The sequence below is a fragment of the Chlorocebus sabaeus genome, chromosome 16 (assembly GCF_047675955.1).
Source record: "Chlorocebus sabaeus isolate Y175 chromosome 16, mChlSab1.0.hap1, whole genome shotgun sequence".
In the NCBI taxonomy this organism is placed as follows: Eukaryota; Metazoa; Chordata; class Mammalia; order Primates; family Cercopithecidae; genus Chlorocebus; species Chlorocebus sabaeus.
The window spans coordinates 18,116,374-18,132,930 of NC_132919.1; the positions used below are offsets into that span (position 1 = coordinate 18,116,374).

Sequence of the window (16,557 nt, forward strand, 5' to 3'; positions counted from 1 at the left end):
TTGTCTATCCTCAATTTTCCCATCTACTCCTTGGGATTGTAGAGAGGGTTAAACGAGATGTTGCATTGAAGGATTTGGCCTGGTGCTGGGTTCACAGTGGGGTCTTCAGGAATTGAGGACCGTTAGAATTTGATGACCTGAACGTCACTGGGTATGGTTTTGCTCTTACCTTCGTGTCTTGACCCACTGTCATGTAAACCAGCAACCAGAAAGATAAATGCAGTTCCCAAAGCAGTGAAGCAGTAGGTAGCCTTTACTGAAGGTTTTGTGGCGCTGCAGAGGAGGGCTTCCCATGATGCAGTGCTCAGCCACCTCCCAGAAATTCTCCTTGTGTATCTCTTTCCCCAGCGTTTTCCTGCCTCCGCCTTTTGCCTCTGTCTCTCTCTTGCTCTCTCTCTTTTCCCCTCCCTGTTTCTCTGGCCAACCTCAGCCTCCTGCCCCACGTGTGGAGGGGGGCAGTCACCTCCACACAACAGGCAAGCTGTCCCCCTTGCTTGAGTGTGGCCGCCTGGCCTGCCTGGGTGCCCATCGTCACCTCTGCCTGCCACTCCCCACCTTGACATCTGCTCTCCTGAAGCTGAGGGCAGAGTGGAGGTGCCAGGTGGAGGGGGCGTGGCTGCGGGAGCAGGAGGTGGGTGTGGGTCTGGGTGGCAGCAGGGTCAAGGAGGGAGGCTGGCAGGTGGGGATGTGGCAGGCCTGTCTGCTCCATGCACTGTCCCTCCAGGAGCTGAGCAAGCGGGAGGTAGTGGCTGTGGGGCACCTGGAGGTACCGGCTGAGCTGGCTGGGCTCTTGCAAGCAGTGGCAGGTGGGTCAGCGCCAGGCGGGGGGAGGGCACAGGCAGATCAGAGCAGGCACCGCATTCCCTCCTCTCTGCACAGGCCTCAGGCTGGCCCAGGTGCCTCAGGTGGCCCCTGTGCGGACTCCTCGGCTCCAGGCTGAGCCCCGTGTCACACTGCCCCTGGACATCAACAACTATCCTATGGCCAAGTTTGTCCAGTGCCACTTCAAGGTAAGGGCTAGCTGAGGTCCAAGGTGCCCTGGCTGATAGACGCTGACCAATTCGAACGGACATTGTCCTTGCCCTGGGGCAAGCTCCTGGCTGCGCCCTGTGGTGTTGGGTATGAACCTTTTAGTTGCTGCATCATAGGGAATCTGGGAGATCCCTGGGGTCTGGAGAGCAGTGGAGAGCCCTCAGGGCTCGGGCAGGGCTGTTTACCACCCAGCAGTCTGGAAATATTTCAGAAATTGAACAACTGGTGGAGCCATAGCATGTCAGCCCAGCTCTGATTTCCTCTCCTCCAGATGAGGGTTTATCCTGTCCCTACCACCGACTTGCTGAAGGCCACTGTGGTGGCCCCTCACCAGCCCTCAGTTTCCTCTTCCATACACCGAGGACCGAAGCCCCTGCCTCATAGGCCTTGGAGTCCCACGTGGCACGGAACAGTGGGTCCAGATGTGCCTGTCAGTCCCGGCTCTGTCTGCTCATGTGCCTGTCCTGTGCCCTAGGAACCTGCCTTTGGGATGCTGACAGTGCCCCTGAGGACACCCCTCACGCAGCTGCCCACCGAGCACCATGCAGAAGCCGTGAGCGTCTTCAAGCTGGTATGGGGTCTGCCCCAGCCCACCTTCTAATTCATAGCCCCTGGCCTTGAAGCTGGGCCATGAGGCTCCCAGTCTTCCCAGCCCCCTACAAGCCCAATCCATGAGCCCCACACCTCTTCCCCAAAGGAGGGACTTTTATGTCAGAGGGGGAGATCTGGCTTCCTCTCTGAGGACTGGTGACTTTTCTTCTCCCAGCCATCTTCCTGGTGAAAAAAAAAAAAGGGCTGCCTTGGAGCCTCTCGGGGACACCAAGAAGAGACCCAGACCTTCTCCTTAAGGACTTCTCAGTCTGAAGGGGGAGGCAGAGTTGACCCAGCCAGTGACCACCAGTATGGACAGAGGGAAGCACCAAGGCTAGGGAGTCTGATGGGGCCACTAATTCAGCCCTGGGCAGGGCCAGAGAGGGCTTCCTGGGGAGAAGGCATTTGAGTTGGAGGGGAATTTGCCAGGCAGGGAGAGTAGAGAAAGTACACAGAGAAGAGGAAATTGGTATGGTCAGAATGGAGTCAGGAGGGCAAGGGTGAGACTGGCCAGTGAGGCCTTGATTACAGACCCAGAGCTTAGATTTCATCCCACGGGACCTAGGGAGCCAAGGCAGGTGCTTCTGCGAGAGGGATGTGGTCATATCTGAATGTTAAAAAGAACACTGTGTGACCTAGATAGAGCAGGAGGTGGGGGCTGGCTGGAGGCCAGCGGCGCAGGGAGGGGGCTGGGGCTGCATGGGGAGTTCTAGAAGGTTCATGAACAGGAAAGATGACATACTTTGGATCTTTAATTTTCCCATAGTTTAGGTAAACTGCCTGGTCATTCAGCATAGAATATGGCAGTTGTATGCTGGGCGCGGTGGCGCACACTTGTAATCCCAGCACTTTGGGAGGCCAAGGCAGGCAGATCCCTCGCATCCAGGAGTTTGAGACCAGCCTGGGCAACATGGTGAAACGCTGTCTCTACTAAAAATACAAAAATTAGCTGGGTGTGGCTGCATGCACCTGTAATCCTAGCTACTTGAGGGGCTGAGGCGGGAGGATCACTTGAGCCCGGGGAAGTTGAGGCTGTAGTGAGCTGAGATCCCGCCACTGCACTCCAGTCTGGGTGACAGAGACCCCATCTCAAAAAAAGTACTCCATATATATATATGAGAGGGATGCATGTTGTGGGGTGGGGAGTGGAAGGAACAACTTTCTGAGACGCCCAGGAAACTCTGTTCGTGGCCCAGATCCTGCGCTTCATGGGTGACCCCCACCTGCATGGTGCCCGGGAGAACATCTTCGGAAACTACATTGTGCAGAAGGGGCTGGCGGTGCCTGAGCTGCGGGACGAGATCCTGGCACAGCTGGCCAATCAGGTGTGGCACAATCACAATGCCCACAATGCTGAGCGGGGCTGGCTGCTGCTGGCCACCTGCCTCAGTGGCTTTGCACCTTCCCCGCGCTTCAACAAGTACCTTCTCAAGTGAGTGGGACTGGGTAGGGGCTGGGACATGAGGGACGGTGGCACCAGCAGTGGGGCCCAAGTCAGGGTCTTAAAGATCAGGCCAGGAGTCATATCTCTGTGCTGGGAAGCTCAGGCATGGAGGCTGGCCAGGGGCTGCTATGCGTTTCTACTGGGCTCAGAGCAAGAAAGGAGGGCAGGCCTTCACTGCAGGGGCTAGGAGTTAGGTCAGACTGGATGAGGGACTTCCAGAACTCAGAGTGGGACAAGACCTGCATGTGGGGAATTTGGAAAAGAGCATTGACCTCTAACAGCATGAGAGTTTAGTGGGGTGATCAGGAGCATGGATGCTGGACTCAGACAATCAGGGTTCAAATCCCAGCTCAGCCATATGAGCTGTGTGACCTTGGGTAAGTTACTTAACCTCTCTGGGCTTCAGTTTCCTTACATATCAAATGGGGGTTGTTCTTTTATAGTTTATAAGTGTGATGATAGACTTTTCATGCTCAGGCATGAGATGTGTCACCCTCAAACCTTGCTAAAACATCAGCACAAGACCAGGCACAGTGGCTCATACCTGTAATCCCAACACTTTGGGAGGCCAAGAAGGGAGGATCGCTTGAGCCCAGGAGTTCAAGGCCAGCCTGGACAATGTATCCAGACCTTGTATCTGCAAAAAATTTAAAAATTAGCCAGGCATAGTGGCACACACATGTAGTCCCAGATACTCAGGAGGTTGAGGCAGGAGCATTGCTTGAACCCAGGAGGTTGAGGATGCAGTGAGCCAGGATCATGCCACTTACACTTCAGCCTGGGCAACAGAGCAAGACCCTGTCTGATGTTAAAAAAAAATGGCATAATGATAGTACCTACTTCATAGGCTATTGTGCGGATAAAATATATAAACACACGTGAAGCGCTTAGAACAGGGAGGGGCACATGGTAGGTGCTATGTGGGTATAACCATCACAATGATGTCACCCTGCTGGATGAGAAGGATGATTTGCAAGGAAATCACACAGGCAGGCCCTGGGTGTGAATCTCAGCTTTGATACTTACCTGCTGTGTGGCCTGAGACAAGTCACTGCCCCTCTCTGAACCTGTTTCTCTCTTATAATTTGGGGATGGCAACAGAACCCACCTCCATGAGTTACGGAGTGTACAGACTCTTGCTCAGACCAGCATGCAGCAGGTGGACATCACCTGGCCAGTCTTGTGACTCCGTGGCAGCTGATAGCAGCGTAGGGCCATTGCTGGCCTGCCTGCCTAGGGCTTTCCTGAGGGCATGGTGCTAGGTTCCCTCTCTAGCTACTGTGGGCCTGCACCAGTGCTGCTCTTGGCCAGGCTTAGCTGCAGGGGGTGTAAGATGTTGGGGTGAGGGAAGCATGAGGAATGACTGGTAGGGATTGGGCTCATTGGGCCTGGGTTGAGTTGAACCCTCAGCCGTCCCTTTTATAGATGAAAACTTGGAGGAGAGGCTCAGAGGACAGATAACCACCCAAGGTTGCCCTGTGAGAGAGTGAAGACAGAGTTCTGGTTGTTGCCCACACCCAGCTGCAGACCCCATCCTGTCAATGACATTTTGTTCCAACCAGCTGGAACCTCTTTGGCCTATCCTTGGACCTCTGTGCTGGCCTGAGATACTTCTGGACTAGCCTGGGACCCTTTCAGTTTAGCCATGGGACTCTAAACTAACTGAGATCTTTTGTAAGCTAGCCTGGGACCCCTTAAATGCAGTCCCAGAGCACTGGACTCTAGCCTGGGACCCTTCTGAACTAGCCTGGGGCCTTCGCAGCCTCACCTTGGAGCTCTGGGATAACCTGGGCCTTTCTCGAACTAACCTCAGAATTTCCTACCCCCACCCCGCAGCCCCCAGCCCCCAGCTAGCTTCAGATCCCTCTTGATCCCGGCTCCAACTCCTACCCATCAGGTTTGTGTCTGATTATGGGCGGAATGGCTTCCAGGCTGTGTGTCAGCACCGCCTCATGCAGGCCATGGGCCGGGCCCAACAGCAGGGCTCGGGGGTTGCCCGCACCTTACCCCCGACCCAGCTCGAGTGGACAGCGACCTACGAGAAGGCCAACATGGCACTGGATGTAGGCTGCTTCAATGGTAAGCTGCCTTCTCCCACCTCAGTGAGGGCAGTGGGAGTCAGCAGGGCCCAATGAGCCCTGGGGGATGGCAGAAGCCACTGGATGCTCTGGAGCTGGGGAGGGGCCTCCTCAGATGTGGCTCTGCATGAAAGTCTGTGTGGGGGTGGTGGGACCTGGCCCAGGAAAGGGGAGCCAGGGAAGTGAGGCTACAGATACAGGAAGCCTGAGAGGAAGAAGCAAGCAGGGAGATACAGTCAAACTGGACTCAGATGCTCCAACCTGAGCCCAGCACCTGCTGCGCCCCAGGTGACCAGTTCTCCTGCCCGGTGCACTCCTGGAGTACGGGAGAAGAGGTGGCTGGAGACATTCTGAGGCACAGGTTGGCTCCTAGGATGCCCTCCCAGCATACTCTTATGTACCTGGAATGTTGTGGGGGGAGGTCAGATCCCCCAGAGGGTCCCATAGGGTCCACTCTGTTCATGTTTAGAGTCTGGCTTATAACCCAGGATCTCCCCAGGTAGTGCCTGATGACTCTGTCCCTCATTTCTATTCCTGTGCATGCCATCACCAGGGGGCTGGCAGATGGCTGGCGTGGCTGGACCGTGGCCATGAAGAATGGTGTCCAGTGGGCAGAGCTGGCTGGCCATGACTATGTGTTGGACCTGGTGTCGGACCTGGAGCTGCTCAGGGACTTCCCTCGACAGAAGTCCTACTTCATTGTGGGTGCAGAGGGACCTGTAACCAGCAGGGGAGGCCCCAAAGTGTAGGTAGCTACGGGGTACCCCCTCACAGATGGCCACTCCCAGGCAGAAGGCCTGCCCCTCCCAGCTGCTGGGACAGGCTGAGCCCGGAACTTAGACTTCAGGTTCTTAAGGAGGTAGAGTTCACCAAAGGATCCTGCTTTTAAAGGGAGAAAGCCACCCAATTCTGGGGTGCAGAGGAAAATTTGGGGGATTCTGGGATCTCTCTCAAGGTTAGCAGCTCCACGTTCCTTTTCCCCACAGGGTGTTTGGGAACAGCTGGGACTCGGATGAGGACACACCCACTAGACCCCAGCCCCAGGAGCACATGCACGAAGTACCTGACTCTGATGGGTACAGCAGCCACAATGAGGATGGTACAAATGGGGAGACTGAGGCCCAAAGAGGGACAGCAACCCACCAAGGTCAACCAACAATGGCTGCTGTCTCTGGTGGGAAGGGAAGTCTTAGAGCTGTGTGGGGTGGAAATCATCAAGAAAAAATAACTTGATATTTTTGTGCCTTCCCCTCCAGAGTCAGACAGTCTTGGAGAGCCTGCTGTGCCCCACAAGGGGCTGGACTGCTACCTGGATAGCCTCTTCGACCCCGTGCTGTCCTATGGGGATGCGGTAGGGATGGTGTGGGGCGGGTCATTTGCAGACAGGAGGCACAGCATGTACACCCAAGTCACACACTTGTACAAGGTGACCTGAGAGCTTCTCACAGTCAGGGTTATGGGGCAGTGTGTCCCATCTGGGTATCTGCTGGAGGTTGGACAAAGGATGAGGGTCTCTTCACAGCTAGAGATACTCTTGGCTGATCCTGGAAGGACCCACAGTTAGAAGTGCACCTCTAGCCAGGCGTGGTGGCATGCCTCTGTAGTCCCAACTACTCAGGAGGCTGAGATGTGAGGATCATTTGAGCCCAGGAGTTCGAGGCTGCAGTGAGCTGTGATCGCACCACTGTGCTCCAGCCTGGGCAACGGCAAGACCCTGTCTCAAAAAAAAAAAAAAAAAGGGAAGAAGTGCACCTTTGTTGGGAGCCAGCCCCCTAGGGCCACTAAAATATCTCTATCTGGATGGAGTTGAATGACCTTGGTCCCTGGGTCTTCTGGCCCCAGATCTCATGATACCCCTCAGGTACCCTTGCTCACTCTGGAAATTCCAGAACCCACCCCACCCCGACTGCCCCGGCATGATATGCAGCCCTGAGCAGGGCACAGCCCCTCCTTGAGCCTCAGTTTACTCCTCTGGGGAAGAGGGGATGGGTTGGGAGCGCACATGGTTATGGGGAGGACTGATTGGGATGCCATCAGGGTAAAGGCTGAGCATAGAGCAGACACTGAGCCAGCAGGAGGCCGCCCCCCCCACACCAGAGGGTGGGGAGATGGCCAGTGTCAGGTGCCTGTTGCCATGGAACCTTGGGAGGACAACATTGAGATGGTCACTTGAGCCACCTACTGCCCCCAGGACCTGGAGAAGCCAACAGCCATTGCCTACCGAATGAAAGGGGGAGGCCAGCCCAGTGGAGGCAGCAGTAGTGGTACTGAAGACACTCCTAGGAGACCCCCAGAGCCAAAGCCAAGTCAGTGCTTTCCCCGGGTGGTTCCAGGGTTGGGCAGGGCCAAAGCCACTTGCCGGTCCTCAGGCACCTTTGTTTGCTAGAATGGAGGCAGCCACAGCATGATGGGGGGTGAGAGGACAGGGAGGAGGGCATCTCCGGTGCCATCTGTGCCTTCTGCCCCCTCCCCTCAGTCCCAGGCCTGGACGCCTCCACATTGGCTCTGCAGCAAGCCTTCATCCACAAACAGGCCGTGCTGCTGGTGAGTGAGGGAGGGACTGCTGGGGAGTGGAGAATGGACCTGCCTGGTCATCACTGCCACCTCTCCCCAGGCCCGGGAGATGACCCTGCAGGCCATGGCGCTCCAGCAGCAGCCCCTGAGTGCTGCCCTGAGATCCTTGCCCACAGAGGTGAGTCTGGCCTGCCCGGGGTGCAGGGGTTGCTTGGAGACACAAGCTGTAAAGAGGAGCGCTGTGCTGCTCCAGGGCACTATTGTGCCTCTCTGAGCCCAGGAGCTCCACAACCCATCTTTGACAGAGATCTGGGGTCCCAGAGAGCAGCCTGGTGTATCCCAAGCAGCCCATCCTCACGTCCTGTTCTCCACAGAAACCCCCAGCACCAGAGGCACAGCCGAAGTCTGTAGGCACCGGTCCCCCTGCCAAACCTGTGCTCCTGCGTGTCACTCCGAAGCCCTTGGCTCCAGCCCCTCTGAAGGCTCCAAGGCTCACCACTAAGCCTGTGGCTGCCCCTGTTCTAGCTCAGGATCAGGCTTCTCCAGAAACCAGTGAGTGCCCTATCCCAGCCTCTGGGGCTTCCCAGGACAGGCCTGGGGGTGTGGTTGTGCCCCTTGTGGCCTCACCCTGTTCCCACCACCCGCCCTTGCCCACAGCTTCACCCTCCCCAGAGTTGGTCCGGTACTCGACGCTCAACTCTGAGCACTTCCCACAGCCCACACAGCAGATCAAGAATATTGTCAGGCAGTACCAGCAGCCATTCCGGGGAGGCCGGCCCGAGGCCCTCAGGTCAGCACTGCCCCTGCCCCCAGCGCTCCAGCCCCCTCACTCTGCCTGAGTGTCCATCATGGCCCACCAGCTTACTGAGTTGAAACACCCTGCCCAGCTCCTATTAGGGAAGAAGTTTGTTTATACTGTTTAGTCCAGATGAGTCCCTGCTGTTGTCTAGGTTGTGCGGCAAGACTTCAGGCCAGTCTCTGCTTCTCCCTGGATTCTCGATTATAATGATGGGGGAGTGGTGGTGGAGGAGGAGGAAGTTCCCTACTGTCAAACTATGTGACAGGAAAGGGAGACTCAGTGTCAACCCACCACAGTACTCCAATGCCCACAGGAAGGATGGCGGGAAGGTGTTCATGAAGCGGCCAGACCCCCACGAGGAGGCCCTGATGATCCTGAAGGGGCAGATGACTCACCTGGCAGCTGCACCTGGCACCCAGGTGAGGGGGAGGGTGGGGCTGGTCCCAGGTGGAACAGAAGACAAAGAGGGGCCTCAGGGATCCTCAGAAACCAGCTACCCCTATAAGCTGTGGCCCTGCCACTGCCCCTCCACAGGGCCTGCCTGTTGCCCCCTGAGCAGTCTCTTTGGGGTGGGACAGGTGTCCAGAGAGGCCGTGGCCCTGGTGAAGCCGGTGACCAGTGTGCCAAGGCCATCCATGGCACCCACTTCAGGTGAGAGGGCCAGGAGGGAAGGAGGGGAGGGTGTCCAAGTATATGAGGAAGTCTGTGGGCACAGGTGAGTGTGTCAGTGGAGTGTGTGTGTCTGTGTCCCTGAGCCCCTGTGTACATCTTGTGAGCACATTGGTGTAATTATAATATCAACACTTAAGTAGCACAGATCTCAGGCCAGGCCTATCCTAGCTTATGTAACCCTACCAGAACCCTTTAAGGTAGCACTGTTGTTCCCACATGTTGCAGATGGGGAAATGGAGGCACTGACAGGTTAAGTGGCTTGCCCAAGGTCACACAGCTCAAAAGTGTCAGACCAGGGATGTCAGCTCAGGCCTCCTGGCATCACAGTTGGAGCCCTAACCTCTACACCCTCTGTCTCTCGGCAGCCACAGTGATCTTAACAGCTATAAAGCAGTTCCCATCCTGCGCCTGACAAAAACGCCTGATGGCTCCTACAATAAGCTCCAAACTCCTCACTGTAGCCTATGAGACACTGCATGATGTGCCCACCTCCCCAGCCTCATCTCTCTGCCTCCCCTTGCCACATTCTGTTCCTCTCTGTTCTCGGAACACTCCAAGCCCACTTCGCCTTGCCTGTTTCCTGTGCCTAGAATGCCCTTCCCCAAGACCTTTGCATGCCTGGCTCCTTCTCACCATTCACGTCACAGCTCAAATGTCACCTCTGTCACCTCGGCAAGGTCTGCCTAGACTGCTAGGAGTGAAGGGCCTCACAGACCAGTTCGCCAGGGTCTGTCCTAAATCACCCTCCTTTACTGCCACCCGAGCCTCGGGCAGTGAAAGTTTTGTTTCTGAATGATCTGTGCCACCCACACCTGCCATGGGCACTAAACTCCAGGGCAGGGGCCTTGTCTACTTTATTTGCAGAGCCATCTCAGCCTTTAACCCAGGCCTGTATATAATAGTTGTTTTGGTGGGGCACAGTGGCTCATGCCTGTAATCCTAGCACTTTGGGAGGGCGAGGCAGGTGGATCACGAGGTCAAGAGATCGAGACCATCCTGGCCAACATGGTGAAACCCCTTCTCTACTAAAAATACAAAAATTAGCTAGGCGTGGTGGCACGCACCTGTAGTCCCAGCTACTCGGGAGGCTGAGGCAGGATGATCGCTTGAACCCAGAAGGCGGAGCTTACAGTGAGCCGAGATGGAGCCACTGTACTCCAACCTGGGCGACAGAGCAAGACTCTAAAAACAAAAAAAAAACAAACAAAAAAAAACAAACAAAAAAAACAAATTCAATAGGTGTTTTTATGTGTTGAATGAAAGGTTGGGTCATGTGTGACCCTTGTGAACAGCTGTTTCTGTGGACCACCCCTGGGTCCCCTCCTCCACCCGCCTTGCCTCTCCCACTTCATCCTAAGAGGTTCCTGTGGCCGGGCGCAGTGGCTCACACCTGTAATCCCCTTTGGGTGGCCAAGGCGGGCGGATCACCTGAGGTCAGGAGTTCAGACTAGCTGGCACAACGTGGCGAAACCCCATCTCTACTAAACATACAAAAAATTAGCCGGGCATGGTGTCGGGCGCCTGTAATCCCAGCTACCCAGGAGGCTGAGGCAGGAGAATCGCTTGAACCCGGAAGGCGGAGCTTGCAGTGAGCCGAGATTGCGCCACAGCACTCCAGCCTGGGCGGCAACAGCGAAACTACATCTCAAAAAAATTAAAATTAAATTAAAAAATGAGGTGCCTTCTCCTGTCTCCCTGACACCCGCGCTCTCCAGCTCTGCCCTCGCGGTCGCTGGAGCCCCCTGAGGAACCCATGCAGACGCGGCTGCACCGCCTCATCAACCCCAGCTTCTACGGCTATCAGGACGCCCCCTGGAGGATCTTCCTGCGCAAAGAGGTGCCGAGCACGGCCAGAGCCAGGGGAGGGGCTGAAGCGGGTTAGAGGAGTGTCTAGGACTTGGGGAGCGAGCCCAGGACGGAAAAAAGCCGGGCTGAAGCCAGGGGTGGAGTTAGAGCCGGAGCGGAGCTGCATCTAGGGGGCGGGGCCGGGTGTGAAGCATGGGGAGGGGGCAGTCGGAAGGTACCCACTGAAGCCCCGCCCCTGCAGGTGTTCTACCCCAAGGACAGCTACAGCCATCCTGTGCAGCTTGACCTCCTGTTCCGGCAGGTAAAGTCCTCTCTCCCCTTTCTGCCTCAGTGAACTCAGCAGGGCAGTGTGGACGCAAAGATGAGCTAGCTGCAAAGCTTGCCTCTGCATGCTGGGATTTGGGGTCCTTGACCAGGGTGAGGATGGGCAGCTGTTTTATTGAATCTCCCCCTCCCATGGGCAGGGTCAGTGAGCTCACAGTTCAACCTAATCAGAGTCATAGTTTGTCTGAGCTAGACATGGCCCAGAGATCAAATGTAAACCCCCTATATAGATTAGGAAACTGTGGCCTAGGAAGGGTACCCTGGACTGTGTGGGTGAGGAGAAAGGAGAGGGCCCTGTCAGTGGGATCTGATTTACACAGATGAACCAGCTTACAGATGACCCCACTGCTGCAAAATGGGGCCCCCCCACATTGCCACTCACCCTAGTATAGTCCAACCTGGGTCCCAGCTGGGGGAGTCCCATGTGCTGCCTGCATCATAGCCTGTTCCCACAGATCCTGCACGACACACTCTCCGAGGCCTGCCTGCGCATCTCTGAGGATGAGAGGCTCAGGATGAAGGCCTTGTTTGGTATCTCAGGGGTATTGATGGGGCAACCAGTCAGAGGCACGGCCAGCCCTGTCCCAGAGGGAGACGGAGGCTGACAAACCCAGACCCACCATCTCCCAGACATGCGCCTCCTTGCTCTGCTTCTCTGGCCTCTTGCATGTTTGGGGTTGGCAATGCCTGACACACTGTGTGTCCTGGCCATCTTGTCCATTTCTGGGTTTCAGTTTCCCAGTATAGACACTGGTCGGATACCTTCTTGCTGGGTATCAGCCACCTCCCTCCCTGACATCCCCGAGATGGGGGCTGCCTGGGGAATGGGAGGGGGTCCTGACCAGACGTGGCCTCCCATAGCCCAGAATCAGCTGGACACACAGAGGCCCCTGGTAACAGAGAGCGTGAAGCGGGCCGTGGTCAGTGCTGCACGAGACACCTGGGAGGTCTACTTCTCCCGCCTCTTCCCCGCCACGGTGCGAGTCCCTCACCTGCCCCCTACCTGTCCAGAGGATTCAGGGATGAGACGAGAGGACCCTCACATGCCCTTCATCTCTGCCCCAGGGCAGTGTGGGCACTGGTGTGCAGCTCCTAGCTGTGTCCCACGTGGGCATCAAACTCCTGAGGATGGTCAAAGGTGGCCAGGAGGCCGGCGGGCAGCTGCGGGTCCTGCGTGCATACAGGTGACCGGAAGGGGCTGGCTGGAGACTGGGGTACAGACTGGCATCAGCATTTCTTTCCTCTCCACAGCCACTTACCAAGTACCCATGATGTGCCAGGCTCTGTGCCAAGCCATTGAAGCAAACCCATTTTAGAGCTGGGGAAACTGAGGCTCAGAGAGAGAAGTTGTCTGTCTCAGGTCACACAGCCAGGAAGGGGTTGAGCTGGGAACCCACTCCCCTGCCCTCCTTCCAACCTGCTGCATGGCAGCAGCACTGTGCAGAGGGGCTGCTGTTCTGGAAGTGGCCAAACCCTGATGCAGCTGGCGAGGGAACCACTGCCAGCCGTGACACCTTACTGAGTCCTCAGACTCCCCTGCTAGAAGTCCCTTTTGTCCTTTATAACATGAAGACGGGAATAGAACCTTGTTCACTAGTTGGGTAAAAGCCGCATGCTTTGAAAAATGGTGAGAATTTGGTCAATGGGTGAAATAGAGATTTGGGTAGGCACAAATCTAGATTTAGAGCTTGAACCAAAGGACAAACGGTGGAGAGGGGCCGGAGTGTCGGCCCAAAGGGTGGTAGGAACTGAGCTGAAGCCACAGCCTGGGTCAGAGAGGGGAAGCAGGAAGCTTAGGGTCCTGTGGGAGCTGGCACAATGGGGCCAAGGTGGGGCTGGGCTTCAAATGGGGCAGGACAGGAGCAGAAGCAGCACAACAGGTGGAAGGAGGGCATCCCTCTGGCTGTGGAGTCCTGCCCTCATGCCACCGGCCCATCCTCCAGCTTTGCAGATATCCTGTTTGTGACCATGCCCTCCCAGAACATGCTAGAGTTCAACTTGGCCAGTGAGAAGGTCATCCTCTTCTCAGCCCGAGCACACCAGGTCAAGACCCTGGTGGATGACTTCATCTTGGAGCTGAAGAAGGTAAGGATCTTCTCACAGGTCTTCCCTCCACCCAGGCTGAGGGCCAGCAACAGGGCTCTCCCACCCCACATATATACTAGCCTCACCTTCCTGGGAAGTATGACTGTGTCCATAGACTTCTGTCTACCTTCAGTCCTTTGCACTAGCTGTGCCTTCCACTTGGAATACCCTTGCCCCCTTTTGCCTGCTTCTTCAGAAAACCTTTACCAATGCCCCCTGCCAGGTGGCACAGCACCTCCTCTGAGCTCTGCAGCAATTATACTCCTCACCCTCCTGCCTTGGCTGCATGGCCCACCCACTGCATCTCAATCTCTTTCCATCCCCTCTGCCTACTCTTAACTGGCAGCCCCCAGGCCTAGGGCAGGTCATCTCTGTGCCCTAGGCCCGAGGAAGACTTCAGCAGGAAAGTCAGTGAGGGCTTGAGTGGGGAAGGCCTATGTGTGTGCCCTAAAGTCCATCTGGGTTCCTCAGACTCACCCTCCAGCCCTTTCTTCCACCCAGAATGCCCTTCCCTCTTCTCACCTGATGAAGGCTCCCTTCCCTGATGAGTCAGGAAGGATGTGAGGAGCAGGGTTGGCCCCAGGCCTCTGGGAGTGGGGTGATGGGGCTGTTGCCCTCAACCTGCCCCTGGCTGACCCAGGACTCTGACTACGTGGTCGCTGTGAGGAACTTCCTGCCTGAAGACCCTGCACTGCTGGCTTTCCACAAGGGCGACATCATACACCTGCAGCCCCTAGAGCCACCTCGAGTGGGTCAGTGCCACTGGGGTGGGTTGGGGGCAGGAGGTGGAGGCTGGCCAAGGAGGCCACCCTGGCAGATGCTGACCCAACCTGGCCCACAGGCTACAGTGCCGGCTGCGTGGTTCGCAAGAAGGTGGTATACCTGGAGGAGCTGCGACGTAGAGGTCCCGACTTTGGTGGGTGCCCCAGAACCTGGAACCCCATACAGGGTGCATCCTAGTTTCACGCACTCATGCTGCAGATGCACAGTGAGGGTTTCTTGGTGCCCGAAAGTGGTCTGGGCTGGTCAGGTCTCCTAAGGTCCAGGCGTGGCCTGCCAGTATCTGTTGGTGGCCAGACAGTCCAGCCCTCTGCTTTGCCTGAGGGGTCTCCGTGGGCATTTCCATGTTTGTGTTTGTGGCCTGAATCTCTCTCTTTTTTTTGTTTCTTTTTTTGAGATGGAGTCTTGCTCTGTCGCCCAGGCTGGAGTGCAGTGGCGCCATCTCGGCTCACTGAAAGCTCCGCCTCCCGGGCTCACGCCATTCTCCTGCCTCAGCCTCCTGAGTAGCTGGGACTACAGGCACCCGCCACCACGCCCGGCTAATTTTTTGTATTTTTAGTAGAAACGGGGTTTCACCGTGGTCTTGATCTCCTGACCTCATGATCCGTCCACCTCCGCCTCCCAAAGTGCTAGGATTACAGGCGTGAGCCACCGTGCCCCGCCCTGGATCTCTCTTTATGTCTCCACATGACCTGAGAGTCCACAAACCCTGCTTTGCCTTTTTGCTTCACTTCCCCGTTATGGTCCTGTGGCCCTGAGAAATATCCCTTTCCTTCCCTGAGCCTGTTTCCTCATCTGTAAAATGGGTTTGATGGCCTGGCCTGCCTCACACAGTTCTAGAGACAGATAAAGAAGGTACCCAAATCTCCCTAAAGGACTCCCTTAGTCACGAGGCAAGACCCTCCTGTTTGCCTTAGACCTTTTACCCGCCCCTAGGCTGGAGATTCGGGACCATCCACGGGCGCATTGGCCACTTCCCTTCGGAGCTGGTGCAGCCCGCTGCTGCCCCCGACTTCCTGCAGCTGCCAGTGGAGCCGGGCCGCGGCCGAGCAGCTGCCGTGGCCGCTGCTGTGGCCTCTGCAGCCGCTGCACAGGAGGTGGGCCGCAGGAGAGAGGTGAGACCAGTGTGGGTGGGGTGGGGCGGGGTAGACCAGGGGGAAGGGACCGCTGCAAAAGGGGTGAGGCGAGTGGGGATAAGGTGGGCCACGGGCCTGGTCAGGCTCTTGGGGTGTGGCTGATCTTGGACTAGGGTGAGGGTGAACGAGGTAGAGTGAGCCGGAGGTGAGACCCGGAAGATGGGACCCGAGAAGGTTGGAGGTGTGGCCAAAATGGGGTAGGGAAGGATGAGGATCAGTTGGTTTTAATCAGTCCAATGGGGTCAGACCAGCCTGGGCCCACCAGTAGGTGAAGTCTACCTGGGATGGGGTGGGGCCAGGTGAGTGAGCGGGGGTCGGTTTGTGGAGCTAGCGAGGGGTGGGGTCAGCTGTGACATGGCAGTTGGGGAAGTCAACCCTGGGGAAGGGCGTGGCCAAGTGGGGCAGGGAGCTGGGTTAGCCCAGCAAGTAAAAGGCGTGGGCGGGCTGAAGGGGTGAGAACAACGGGATGCAGCCGGGTCCAGATGGATGGGTGGGTGGGTGGCTTGAGAATCTGGGTCCTATCAGCGAGGGATTGCGTTGTCAGTTTTGACCCAAGGGCCGGGCGTGGTGTGGCCAGAAAGGGCCTTCCTAGCTCCGCCTCTTCTGCAGGGTCCCCCAGTCAGGGCCCGCTCTGCTGACCATGGGGAGGATGCCCTGGCGCTCCCACCCTACACAATGCTCGAGTTTGCCCAGAAGTATTTCCGAGACCCCCAGAGGAGACCCCAGTGAGTGGCAGCCCCACCCCTCTTCCCCACAGTGGGAGGGTTCTGGGCTTCTTGCAGCCATCCAAACTGCAGACTGTCGGTCTTAGAGGCCCCACTTCTGGTGGGAGAGATGAGAGACCACCCAGGTGTGAGGCCCACTTCAGTACCTGCCTCTGGGGGTCTTCCTGCCTGATAGACTGATCAGAGTGGTGGGTCAAGAACATTCCCATGTGGAAAAAGATGTAGCCAAGGCTTGGGCAGGACAGGTCAGTAGCACCTACCTCCCACTGCAGGGATGGCCTCAGGCTGAAATCCAAGGAGGCTCGGGAGTCCAGAACCTTGGAGGACATGCTTTGCTTCACCAAGGTGTCCAGTCCCGGACCTCAGTTCCCCATCTGTAAAATGGTGATGCAGGGGCCCCCTCCCAGGCCCCTGAGGCCAACAAACTTGTTCTCAGTGAGACCCTCTAGCTCTCGGCACCCTGATTCCCTCCCAAGGACAGCATCTGTCCCCAGTATTGGGCCTGGCTCCCCTTTTGTGACGTGGACCCTCCTGTTATATGGCCTTGAAACACAGTGTGTCCCCTTTCTGT

The 16,557-nt window shown here is 56.9% G+C and overlaps 1 protein-coding gene and 1 non-coding gene across 7 annotated transcripts in view; both read left to right on the forward strand.

Annotated features, from left to right (window-relative positions):
* Positions 1-16,557, forward strand: part of MYO15A (myosin XVA) — a 62,750-nt gene that overhangs the window by 24,730 nt on the left and 21,463 nt on the right. For 5 of the 6 annotated variants that reach the window (XR_012088759.1, XM_073004736.1, XM_073004733.1 and 2 more), the window contains exons 24-50: positions 725-806; positions 880-1,010; positions 1,508-1,603; positions 2,820-3,055; positions 4,965-5,146; positions 5,434-5,506; positions 5,699-5,890; positions 6,132-6,292; positions 6,402-6,496; positions 7,337-7,451; positions 7,622-7,689; positions 7,760-7,837; positions 8,034-8,211; positions 8,317-8,449; positions 8,772-8,877; positions 9,037-9,109; positions 10,846-10,967; positions 11,178-11,237; positions 11,716-11,791; positions 12,122-12,237; positions 12,326-12,444; positions 13,204-13,345; positions 13,986-14,097; positions 14,187-14,261; positions 15,062-15,240; positions 15,871-15,986; positions 16,259-16,331. Coding sequence is in view for 5 of the 6 variants with exons in the window: in XM_073004736.1 (XP_072860837.1) it covers positions 725-806; positions 880-1,010; positions 1,508-1,603; positions 2,820-3,055; positions 4,965-5,146; positions 5,434-5,506; positions 5,699-5,890; positions 6,132-6,292; positions 6,402-6,496; positions 7,337-7,451; positions 7,622-7,689; positions 7,760-7,837; positions 8,034-8,211; positions 8,317-8,449; positions 8,772-8,877; positions 9,037-9,109; positions 10,846-10,967; positions 11,178-11,237; positions 11,716-11,791; positions 12,122-12,237; positions 12,326-12,444; positions 13,204-13,345; positions 13,986-14,097; positions 14,187-14,261; positions 15,062-15,240; positions 15,871-15,986; positions 16,259-16,331 (3,189 nt within the window). In the remaining variant the exon portion in view is untranslated. The remainder of the gene's footprint in view (positions 1-724; positions 807-879; positions 1,011-1,507; positions 1,604-2,819; positions 3,056-4,964; positions 5,147-5,433; positions 5,507-5,698; positions 5,891-6,131; positions 6,293-6,401; positions 6,497-7,336; positions 7,452-7,621; positions 7,690-7,759; positions 7,838-8,033; positions 8,212-8,316; positions 8,450-8,771; positions 8,878-9,036; positions 9,110-10,845; positions 10,968-11,177; positions 11,238-11,715; positions 11,792-12,121; positions 12,238-12,325; positions 12,445-13,203; positions 13,346-13,985; positions 14,098-14,186; positions 14,262-15,061; positions 15,241-15,870; positions 15,987-16,258; positions 16,332-16,557) is intronic. The other variant, XM_073004734.1, reaches the window with a different exon arrangement.
* LOC119620392 (small nucleolar RNA U13) lies at positions 3,499-3,602 on the forward strand. The gene has a single exon (XR_005236922.1). It is a non-coding gene; the product is annotated as a small nucleolar RNA U13 (small nucleolar RNA).